The sequence below is a fragment of the Coregonus lavaretus genome, assembly GCF_964263955.1.
Source record: "Coregonus lavaretus genome assembly, chromosome: 13".
Lineage (NCBI taxonomy): Eukaryota > Metazoa > Chordata > Actinopteri > Salmoniformes > Salmonidae > Coregonus > Coregonus lavaretus.
Window position 1 is genome coordinate 8,298,192 of NC_140000.1, and position 12,734 is coordinate 8,310,925.

At 44.2% G+C, this 12,734-nt stretch overlaps 1 protein-coding gene across 1 annotated transcript; it reads right to left on the reverse strand.

The window, feature by feature from the left end:
* Positions 1–313: 313 nt before the first annotated feature.
* LOC311139761 (uncharacterized protein) lies at positions 314–6,488 on the reverse strand. Its single transcript, XM_084174705.1, has 6 exons — positions 6,382–6,488; positions 4,018–4,370; positions 3,765–3,840; positions 3,434–3,512; positions 2,963–3,143; positions 314–2,870 (listed from the first exon to the last, which is right to left on the reverse strand). Exons 2-6 carry the CDS (start codon positions 4,366–4,368, stop codon positions 2,304–2,306), a joined length of 1,254 nt encoding a protein of 417 aa, XP_084030831.1. The 5' UTR covers positions 4,369–4,370; positions 6,382–6,488; the 3' UTR covers positions 314–2,303.
* Between the last annotated feature and the right edge of the window lie 6,246 nt (positions 6,489–12,734).

Below are 12,734 nucleotides of genomic sequence, written 5' to 3' on the forward strand. Positions count from 1 at the left end.
AAATAATGAACTATAGAATACACCCCAAAGAGGCAACTGTTAATCTAAAAACGTAAATAAATTAGCCACTGTTGTTAGTTCATAGAAGACTATGACGTATATGTATAGAATACTGTTGTGTTGTACACATGACCACTGCACTGGTTGCAGTAGAGGTTGCCTTGTTGTTGTGGGATCTGTATGTAGCTAGTTTTGCCCAACATACCCCTGGAAGCCAGATAAGAGATTGAAGACAGGAATTAGGCGTTGTGTACTGTGTTATTCGACTAATTGTGTACTGTGCTATTAAGAAAGACAAGCAAACAATCAAAATGTAGAAAATGCTTTGAAATAATAAAATGCTTTGTTTTTTGTACACATCCTATTTGGTAAAGGCACAGTAGTCCAAAAGTCCAATCATCCCCCAAAAATTTGTCCCATCATAGCAGTAAAAACCACAAACAAACTGTTGTACAGCAACTTTCCCAAGAGCATCCCAAAGCCATCGGTCAACCAATCGCAAGTTCACAGACAGAGAAACACAGCTGCCAATTAATAAATAAAGGTAATAAATAAATGCAGCGTTGTCAAGTCAACATGTCTGTCTGACTGTGAGTGTGCTCTTCTCTCAGGATGATATTTAGAGTCTCTCACTGAGCCATTTAAAGGATTAAGTTGTCCCTAGAAGCTGATCTAAGGTCTGCTTGGTATTCTATCCTCTACCGGTTAGGCCATTGAAATTTGATTTACTGTTTAACGGATGCCCCGCTTCACATTTCTCCACACAGAATAAAACCCAGTTGTGTTTCATTCGTTTCAGTCATTATCGATCTTCACCCAAAACACCTCGTATTCGTCCTCACAAACAGATTGTGTCATGTTGGTGGATTGACATGGAATAGATTCTAAACCCCTTTAGACTTCAGTAGAGGTCATTGCCACGTCCTCTTAGATGTTATTCAGCTCTAGAGGTCATTCAGTAGTCTAATGGCATCTGACTAGTTGGATCATTCCTCACTTCTATCCGTAATGCCTCTGTCTATTGAACTGTCTGTCTGCTGTTATTCACTGGAAGCATCATCTCTGAGGAGTAAGACATAAAATATTGGTTCCGTTCATTCCAGGAATATAACTATCCTTAATCCCCAAATCTTATCCCACCTGTCCTCCTAACCATCTTCTCCTCGTCACCTCTAACCTCCTTGCCTCCACCCACCTGAAACCCAAATATCATTAAGCCAACAGCATTTCGATTAAGTTTGCATAGTGGCATTTTCCTTTTCTTAAGTGGAGTAAGAGAGTATATCATTCGGTCAATCAGAGATCCAATATTCTATGAACAAGGGTTGGGCTTTAAGAGGTGTTTACCAACCTTCCAGATCTACAACCACTATTTGTGCAAAAAAATCAGATTGTTATGGAACTGTGATTATGATTTGAAGGACACATTCTGTCCTCATGTAGCAATAACTGTAGTCTCTCAGATATCGTTCGCATTAATGGTCCTAATTGCGTTTAGGTAGTTGCAAAAGGTCCATCATTAAGGAAACACATCAAATGGCTGCAGTCCAAATTCAAAGTAGACAGCCCTCGGCCCTAAACCCTCAGCCCTTGAATTATGTTTTACATCGTCACATCCGAGTGTACCTTAAATGTCCCTTGCCTAAGCGAGGGAGAGTGATGATCGGAGAGGCAACGTCCTTAGTGGAAATCTTGAAGTTGAGCTTAAAAACAACCAACCTAAAGCTATTCATGTACCTAGCAAGCTAACATAGCTAGCTAGCTACAGTTACCCATAGCTGGCTAACTAGTTTTATAGTTTGGTCATTTATTCCAATACATTTCAGAATTCCAAAAAATATGTTTATGAAGCTAGCTACGTTTTATAGGCTCCTCACTACGAGACTATATTTTTTAGCAAGCTAGCATCATAATTCTGTCTGACAGGCCGAAAATGCAGCCGTGTTGATTAAATGTGACACTTCGCGGCCACTGGAGTATGACACTTGACTACAGTTTGCATTTAATTGTGCGTCATATCAACCCCACAAGTTCTTCACTCGCTCCCTCAAGCTAAATCGAGTGCCGAGGGGGCAACGTTAGTGAATTGGACCTCCACTTAAGATGGCAATCAAACTGTATCCGGTTTCGAAGGGGATTCCCCCAAGGGAAAGTGTCTAGTGCAAGGGCTGAGGGGGTACAAAAAATAAAGTGTTTGGACTGCAGCCCATTTCCACCACCCTGACTCTCCCTATCACAGCAGCTTTAGCATGTTGACATAGTCACACTAGCCTGCTGGTCGGAGCGTGCTCAGTGCATCAAGTCTATAAAGGGGCGGGGTTAACCCTGCTCTTACGCTCCACCCTTTTCAAAGGCTTTGTCGTGATTGAATGAGCCTGGCCCCGCCCCTGACAGGTCTTTAAGGTATTTTTCCCAGTCTTCCCGGCAACAGGCTGGCTTTGGCACCCAATTGGCTGCTGCTGGCTTTGGAGGTTGTTGAAGGGTGTGGTGGAAGAGATTACGCTGTCCTGCATGGCTGGACTGCCCCTGGTGGTGGGAGGTGGTATGGCAGGCAGCAGCTGTTTCCCCTCCCTTGGTCTCCAGGGGGAAAGGATGGGTGCTATGAGGACCGAGGTGGGACCGGGCTCAGAACAGAGACCCGCTTTGTTGCTCGATGACTCTCCCTCTCCCTCTTTGCTCTCCTCATCTTCCTTTCTCTCATTCTCCTGGTCGCTGGTGGGGTCCTGGGGGTGTGGGGGTACCCCTGAAGCTGCCGAGGGGACATCTCCCCCCTCCTTCCCCCTCTCCTCTCTTCCACCGGTGTTGAGCCTCTTAAAGAGTACTGGAGGAGGGGTGTCAGAGTCTGTGTCTGACCAACTCAGTCTGCGCTTCTGGAGAGAGACAGAGAGAATTATTCAGCCACAACTTGTTATCAACATATTATTGTGTGTGCGCGCGTGCGTGTTTGTTTGTGTGTTCTCACCTTGACAGGGATGTGCGACTGGTCTCTGTGCTTGTGTGGGGGGGTGCTGCATGGGGTGTCCCGGAGTGAGAGGTGAGGGGGGGAGAGGGTAGGGGCGGTAGGTGGGGCCAAGGGGGACACCTGTGGAAACCACATCTTCAGCATCGTCTCCACCTGGAGAAGAGTGTTCATATACTTCTCCCTACGGAGGTGGAGAGAGAGGGGAAGGAGGGGATTGAGAGATAGAGAGAGGAGGATTAGAAGGTTTAGAAAACAACCATTCTAAGAATAGCATAGACATTAACATTCCTGGTCTCATCTAACGTTACTAAACACAGATCCAGACTAAATACAGTTCTCTCTATAAACATTCAAACTGGACTTCTTATTATGAAAGTGATCTTTTTCTGCTGTTGTGACAGAATGCTGAAACTGAGTAGTGCAGGGTTGAGTCCAGTAAGCACATAAACAGGTGTGTGTGTGTGGTCTTACCCGATGTTGGGTCTCCGTAAGATCCCTACGATCCTCTGGATGCGGTCCATGGCTGCGCTCTGCTGGAAACTACTCAGACCTGTCAATCAAATACATAATCCTCCAGTCAGCATTCACAGTGTAACACTGTCAGACACACTCCAGACACACACACACCAATATGCCTACAGATGAAAACTACAGACACAGTAGCTGCAGACTAGATCAATACAGACTAGATCAATAATACAGACTAGATCAATACAGACTAGATTATTACAGACTAGATCAATACAGGCTGGCTCAATACAGGCTGCAGCATCACACACCAGTGTAGGAGAATGGTGCTTACCACGGTCAAATCGTCCCCCCTTCAGTCCATTCAGCAGCTCCAGTAAGGGCCTGACAAACCCCTGCAGCTCAGCACACTGAGAGAGAGAGAGAGAGAGAGAGAGAGAGAGAGAGAGAGGAGGGATGATTATTAATGGGGTACAGTACTGTGGTCAAGCTGTCTCTGAAGTTGGTTCAGTCTCAATATCTGAAGGAAGACAAGTTATGTATCCCTGTCTTCCATCCCAATCTCTCTATCTCTCTCTGACATTCACCTTCTGGGCAAAGAGCAGGTCTCCTTCTGTCTTCTCTCTCTCCGTCTCGCTTGTTCTCTCTCTCTCAGCTGTGACCCTGGGGTGACCTCCAGTAACCTCTGACCCCCGTGACTCATCCTCCTCACGGTCGGTGAAGCCGTCACACGCCCACTGGGACTCGGGACTGTCTGCCCCGGCACTCCCGTCGCCCCTGACCATGCCCCCAGTGCCGAGGATGACGGAGGGCGAGCGTTCGGACAGGAAGACGTCGGTGTCATCCTCCGCCTGCTCAGAGTGGCTGAACAGGTAGCTGTCACTGGAGCTCAGTGAATCAACGGAGGGCTGGGAGGAAGTGCTGCCCTGCGATTGCATCACTGTGGGTTTGGAGAGAGAGGGGGAAAGGGGGGAGAGGAGAGAGAGCAGGGGGGAGAGGGGTAAGGAGAGAGAGGATTTAGAAGAACAGCCAAGTAACAAAATGTGCCCTCTATGACAACAGCCAAATGACATTGTATATTCAACTGAGAGAAAGAAAAATACAACCCATATTTATGTTTATTTATTTTCCCTTTTGTACTTTAACTCTTTGCATATAATATGACATTTGCAATGCCTTTATTCTTTTGGAACTTTTGTGAGTGTAATGTTTACTGCAAAACATTTTGGGGGGGTTATTTCACTTTTGTTTATTATCTATTTCACTTGCTTTGGCAATGTAAACATATTTTCCCCATGCCAATAAAGCCACTTAAATTGAAGTTGAATTGAAAGAGGAAGAGGGACATTGCTGTGGAAATTGCTATAGGGGAGACATTTCTTTTAAATCCTACAACCCAAAAATAATAACACCAATTCAAAATGGTGGGTCTACCAGTGGCCTAGTTTAACATGATGTAGAGCGCGACTGGGGGTATGCAGTAGGCACACAATGGCAGTGCATGTCTGGCTCCCATTGAGGAGAGAGAAGATGGGGAAAGAGAGTGTGAAACGTGAGGGGGAAGGGTGCGAGTAGAATAAGCAGTAGTAGAATCCAATAAGGCAGGCTGGGTCTCTCTCTCTCTCTGCCTCCCTCTCCTCTGCCTCTGGGGTTCTCTCTCTCTCACCCCTCCCATCTGTCTCGCTCTTTCTCTCCATCCCCCTCACTCTGATTCACTCACTATACCAACCCCCTTCTCTCAGTTTCTGTATGCCTCCCATCTCTTCCTCTCCTTTTCTACCCTCTAACCCCCTCCTCTTTGTGAGTTTACTGCTGTAGACAGTCCTCCTCTCTCCTTTCCTTCCTCTCTAACCTTCTCTCTCTCAATTCAATTTCAATTGAAGGGCTTTATTGGCATGGGAAACGTATGTTAACATTGCCAAAGCAAGTGAGGTAGATAGTAAACAAAAGTGAAATAAACAATAAATATCTCTCTCTCTTTAATCTGGGAGTCCCTGTTGGTTCGTGACCTCAGACTACACTAAGAGGGGTAACTTGAGCACACTGGTATCTCCACACACAAAGTCTAACGCCCACCACCTAAAAATACACACTTTTCTAGCTACACCCTCCACTCACACAAATGTACACACACACACAAAACATACACATAGATACAGTCTCGCCACGCACATTCTGCTAGAAAGTAAACCCTCTGTGATAATAGTCCCTCTGCAATGTACACACACACACACACTTCACTGTTTAATAGTCTGTCGCAGAAGTTGTGATTTTTACAAGAAAGGGACCACAGTACACTTGGGTAACATAATTGTAACAATCCTAAAAACTAATATAACAGATTGATTATAACTCTGGTATAACTATTTCCTGGGACCTGTGCTGTCCCAATTACGCCTATCATTTAGATAGACTTTGTGGGAATGTATAGATGAATGACTGGATGCATGCCAATATTATGTAATACAAAGACGTAACATGGACCAATGGATCAACCCACTGCATCATATGAGACAAAACTGATATACTCCTCCTGCCATTCCGTAGCTTTTCTTTTTCAGTGTTTGTGTGTGTGTCTGTGTCTGTGTCTGTGTTGGCCCGGCCCCGTGTAGGTATGTAGGCTGCAGGGGAATTTCACTGTGTCTCAGGTGGTGTGTGTGTGTGTGTGTGTGCGAACACTGACACATGTAATATATGATGTTAAAGTCTGACGTTGACAAAGGTCCAGCAATTGTTTCATGCTTTTAGAATGAACGCTAGCCTACAGCTCTATAACACTGTAATAAATCAACCAACAACGATGAAACAACTCAGGAGTAGACTAGCCTACACCAAACACAACGAACGTAATTAAGGAAACATTGTATCATGTCTCTGGAATAGCCTATCACAGTTAATTCTGTAACCCGCGCAGGAATGTAGCAATGTAACATTTTAAAGAGGACACTCACCTGGAATATTGCAACAAAATAACAGCAGTAGAGCCGCCAACGGTTGCCAGAGCGGCTTTGATAACGTCTATCTCCGTAGTCTACTTGCCGATATTTGCCTCAGACTCGTTGGAACATCAGGTCGGCAGTCTACTTCCTCTCACGTTCGCGGGACGTTCATTGGTTTGCCTCTTTGCTAGTTCTTTCTATCTCCACGGTTTACGAGCGTCAACATGTGCACGGATACACGTGCCCACATTTGTTCGTGCCCTATTGGTTGGTCGTCTGAAGATACAAACTCCATTGGTGGAACCATGCAGCCAGTGATTTCTTTACTGCCTGCTGATTGGTGGGTCCGCGTGGTACTCAAAGCCCCGCCCATACATGTGGAGCTCGTGGTCAGGGCTGAGTGGGTAGTCTACTCGTGCCTCAGTCTACTACGGCTGAGCGGTGTAAACACACGCGCAGGCTTGAACCCCCACCCCAACATTTTAGGCCTATAGAGTTATTATAATAAATGCCTAAAATAAAAAGGAGTTATACTGTATAAAATATTTAGGATAGAGGCGTAGGCCAATAGGATGACTATTTTGTACCAGATGGTCTAGTCCTAAATGCTATATTAGGCAGGCCTATAACTCTGAGTAAACTGGTTGGCCATCGGTTCTCTCATGGACATGGGAAGTGCGCACGTGAATACGCGGCACCAAGCAAGGTCACCTCTCACATGGGGTCTGGAATAGAGTTCTGTTCTCATCGTTCTGATCTAGAGAAACACAAAACCAGTCATTATCAACGTATGAAATAGGCTACCTCGGAACAGAGAGGAGAACAAAGATCATATTGATACAGTTATTATGGGCTGCAGCAGCCTGTAGAATCCATGCCAGTATGTTTTTTGGTGAATGTGGCTGTTCATGTTGTTTTGTACTGTATAATGTTAATGTTAGGCAATAATGGTTTTCAATAAAGCAGAAATGTGCAGATGTGTTTTCAATAAAGAGATGTGTGGACAGGTAACACAAAGTTCCCAACGATACGAATATTCTCTTCACTCACTGTATGTTTTATGGTAAAATAGTAAACACTTTTGGATTTGATATGGTCTTCTAGGCATGGAAAGCCAATACAGTCACAGAGGCATATAGCATAAGGTGCTTAGGGACCTAAAGCTTTCCATCCCCCAATACATACAGCTAAACATGAACCCAACGACCCTCCTCTTCACCATGCAACACACATACGCTCGCTTGCACACACACACACTTGTGTATTTGTGTATTTTATTCCTCTTGATTTTTAATTAGATATCTTTAACTCTGCATTGTTGGGAAGGACTCGTAAGCAAGCATTTCACGGTAAAGTCTACACCCGTCGTATTCGGCACATGTGACAAATACAATTTGATTTGATTGATTTGACACACACACACATACACACACAGACCATACCACATCATACCACACACACACACAGAACAATAATGTATATGCTACTCTTTATTTAATAAAGACGTTAATTGCTTTAATGTGAAACAATAACTAATTTCAGATTTTCTGGGGTTTTTCTGGGTGTGTATACAGTGTATAGCATATAGTATATGTAGTGTGAGGATACTTCCACCCCCATACATCCAGCTCACTGTGAACTCAGCAACACTCCACTTCAACATGCAACATACACAACCTGGTCATTTCCCATTCACTCTCCCTGTTGGCGAAAACCTGTCCATCGATATTATCTACCATCATATTGCTCTAAAAATGTGTTTTTAACACAAAGTATTTAAATCGTACAGCAACGTATAAGCTACTTTTTTATTTAATAATATCTTAATTGTTTTGATGTGAAACAGGAATCACTTTCAGATTTGCTGGTGTTTTTCTGGGGTGTTTTTCTGGGGTGTACAGCATATAGAGTGGGGAGAACAAGTGTCACGGATTCTGCCGAGGATGCTCCTCCTCCTTGCTCGGGCAGGCTTCGGCGTTCGTCGTCCCCGGAGTACTAGCTACTGCCGTTCGATGTTATCGGTGTTTGTTTAGTTTTGTCTGTATTGTTTACACCTGTTCGTCATTATGTTTAATTGTTTCCCTTATATTATCCCTGTCTCTCATCAGGACTTTGTGTGTGATTGTTTTTCCCTTCACGGTTGTCATTTTAGTGAGCGGGTTATTTCCTCCCTGCGTGGAGTTATTTCTGTGTTCTTTTGGATCCTTATCGGATTAAAGTACGTGTCCGAGAGTTCTGTGTCCTGCGCCTGACTTCTTTTACCGCATCTTACCGACAGTCGTGACAACAAGTATTTGATACACTGCCGATTTTGCAGGTTTTCCTACTTACAAAGCATGTTTAGGTCTGTCATTTTTATCATAGGTACACTTCAACTGTGAGAGACGGAATCTAAAACAAAAATCCAGAAAATCACATTGTATGATTTTTAAGTAATTAATTTGCATTTTATTGCATGACATAAGTATTTGATACATCAGAAAAGCAGAACTTAATATTTGGTACAGAAACCTTTGTTTGCAATTACAGAGATCATACGTTTCCTGTAGGTCTTGACCAGGTTTGCACACACGGCAGCAGGGATTTTGGCCCACTCCTCCATACAGACCTTCTCCAGATCCTTCAGGTTTCAGGGCTGTCGCTGGGCAATACGGACTTTCAGCTCCCTCCAAAGATGTTCTATTGGGTTCAGGTCTGGAGACTGGCTAGGCCACTCTAGGACCTTGAGATGCTTCTTACGGAGCCACTCCTTAGTGGCCCTGGCTGTGTGTTTCGGGTCGTTGTCATGCTGGAAGACCCAGCCACGACCCATCTTCAATGCTCTTACTGAGGGAAGGAGGTTGTTGGCCATGATCTCGCGATACATGGCCCCATCCATCCTCCCCTCAATACGGTGCAGTCGTCCTGTCCCCTTTGCAGAAAAGCATCCCCAAAGAATGATGTTTCCACCTCCATGCTTCACGGTTGGGATGGTGTTCTTGGGGTTGTACTCATCCTTCTTCTTCCTCCAAACACGGCGAGTGGAGTTTATATTTTTGTCTCATCAGACCACATGACCTTCTCCCATTCCTCCTCTGGATCATCCAGATGGTCATTGGCAAACTTCAGCCGGGCCTGGACGTGCGCTGGCTTGAGCAGGGGGACCTTGCGTGCGCTGCAGGATTTTAATCCATGACGGCGTAGTGTGTTACTAATGGTTTTCTTTAAGACTGTGGTCCCAGCTCTCTTCAGGTCATTGACCAGGTCCTGCCGTGTAGTTCTGGGCTGATCCCTCACCTTCCTCATGATCATTGATGCCCCACAAGGTGAGATCTTGCATGGAGCCCCAAACCGAGGGTGATTGACCGTCATCTTGAACTTCTTCCATTTTCTAATAATTGCGCCAACAGTTGTTGCCTTCTCACCAAGCTGCTTGCCTATTGTCCTGTAGCCCATTCCAGCCTTGTGCAGGTATACAATTGTATTCCTGATGTCCTTACACAGCTCTCTGGTCTTGGCCATTGTGGAGAGGTTGGAGTCTGTTTGATTGAGTGTGTGGACAGGTGTCTTTTATACAGGTAACAAGTTCAAACAGGTGCAGTTAATACAGGTAATGAGTGGAGAATAGGAGGGCTTCTTAAAGAAAAACTAACAGGTCTGTGAGAGCCGGAATTCTTACTGGTTGGTAGGTGATCAAATACTTATGTCATGCAATAAAATGCAAATTAATTACTTAAAAATCATACAATGTGATTTTCTGGATTTTTGTTTTAGATTCCGTCTCTCACAGTTGAAGTGTACCTATGATAAAAATGACAGACCTAAACATGCTTTGTAAGTAGGAAAACCTGCAAAATCGGCAGTGTATCAAATACTTGTTGTCACGACTGTCGGTGAGATGCGGTAAAAGAAGTCAGGCGCAGGACACAGAACTCTCGGACACGTACTTTAATCCGATAAGGATCCAAAAGAACACAGAAATAACCCGCTCACTAAAATGACAACCGTGAAGGGAAAAACAATCACACACAATGTCCTGATGAGAGACAGGGGTAATATAAGGGAAACAATTAAACATAATGACGAACAGGTGTAAACAATACAGACAAAACTAAACAAACACCGATAACATCGAACGGCAGTAGCTAGTACTCCGGGGACGACGAACGCCGAAGCCTGCCCGAGCAAGGAGGAGGAGCAGCCTCGGCAGAATCCGTGACACTTGTTCTCCCCACTGTATATGCTGTACACCCCAGAAAAACACCCCAGAAAAACACCAGCAAATCTGAAAGTGATTCACCTACCAACCAGTAAGAATTCCGGCTCTCACAGACCTGTTAGTTTTTCTTTAAGAAGCCCTCCTATTCTCCACTCATTACCTGTATTAACTGCACCTGTTTGAACTTGTTACCTGTATAAAAGACACCTGTCCAAAATGGCTTAAGGACAACAAAGTCAAGGTATTGGAGTGGCCATCATAAAGCCCTGACCTCAATCCTATAGAAACTTTGTGGGCAGAACTGAAAAAGCGTGTGCAAGCAAGGAGGCCTACAAACCTGACTCAGTTACACCAGCTCTGTCAGGAGGAATGGGCCAAAATTCACCCAACTTATTGTGGGAAGCTTGGTCAAACAATTTAAAGGCAATGCTACCAAATACTAATTGAGTGTATGTAAACTTCTGACCCACTGGGTGGGAATGTGATGAAAGAAATAAAAGCTGAAATAAATCATTCTCTCTACTATTATTCTGACATTTCACATGATTAAAATAAAGTGGTGATCATAACTGACCTAAAACAGGGAATATTTACTAGGATTAAATGTCAGGAATTGTGAAAAACTGAGTTTAAATGTATTTGGCTAAGGTGTATGTAAACATCTGACTTCAACTGTACAAGCCATCATCATATTTGTCCAAACCTGTTTAATTAGACTTTTCTTACTATGTGGTTCACATCACCATATACTAGTCCTTTATTATGGTGGGTTATTGGGTGTGTATATATAGGCTAACGTGAGGTCCTAAGTCGATACAAGGGCTTTCCTCCCCCATACATTCCAAGGCAGAATGAACTCAGTGATCCTCCCCTTCACTGGGTTCACTGGTGCTGACCACCCACTACCTCTCCCTCTCTCTCTTCTCTCTCTCTCTCTCTCTCTCTCTCTCTCTCTCTCTCTCTCTCTCTCTCTCTCTCTCTCTCTCTCTCTCTCTCTCTCTCCCTCTCCCTCTCCCTCTCCCTCTCCCTCTCTCTCTCTCTCTCTCTCTCTCTCTCTCTCTCTCTCTCTCTCTCTCTCTGTTTTAAATTCAATTCAAAGGGCTTTATTGGCATGGGAAACATATGTTTACATTGCCAAAGCAAGTGAAATAGATAATAAACAAAAGTTAAATAAACAATATAAAATTAACAGTAAACATTACACTCACAAAAGTTCCCAAGGAATAGAGACATTTCAAATGTCATATTAAGACTATATACTGTGTTGTAACGGTGTGCAAATAAAGTACAAAAAGGAAAATCTCTCTCTCTCATCATCCTTCTCTCCCCATCCCCCTCTCTCCCCATCCCCCTCTCCACCCTTCCCCCATCTCTAGGGTCTGTGTGTTTTCCGGCATTCTCAACCAGGGGCAGTGAGTTCCTATAGGCTCTATAGACCTTGAGCCGGGGCCTTGCTAGCAGCTGATGACTGATTGTGTGAAAGCTCAATAACATAGTAGACAGAGGAGTTACGGTAGTGTTTCTTGGTTAAATGTTCTTCGGCTGGGTGCTAAGCCAGAAACAGTGATCAGTGATATCAGCTCAGTCAATATGAAAATCTTAGATATAATCTAATCTTTTTCTATTTTGGGATGACTGGGTGGCTGACAGTAAGGGAGAAAGCCAGGATCAAAGATGACAGGACAACTGGTTGAGTGACAGGTGCTCTCACTGTGATAGAAATGAGAGTTCCAGTGTAGTAAAGCTGTAGTTGGTGTAAGTAAATGGTTGTGTAGGCCTATAGAATGTGTAGTACTGGTGTAAGTAATGGAGTAGAGTACAGGTATGGGTGTAATACAAGTTGACTGTGACTCATAGGAACTAACATATGCCAGAGGGTCAGAGCTTAAGAAGGAAACTAGAAAGACTGGAACCTAGAAAACTTCCTTGGTTAGAAAAGGCTGAGACGCCATGAGTGTAGAACGTTGATGCACGTAGGTGTCACATTTTGGGTGCGATGAGTTTACGTCCATTGTTGACAGTTGTAAAAGGTCTGGCTAAAGGATATGTGTGGTAAAGGTGTGGTGGGTGTCTGTAGGTAGGACTAGAGGCCAGGTCAATGAGGGCAGTGGCAGCTCAGACGCCATCACAGTAAACTGATAAACCTGAAGGGTACTACAATGCAGAA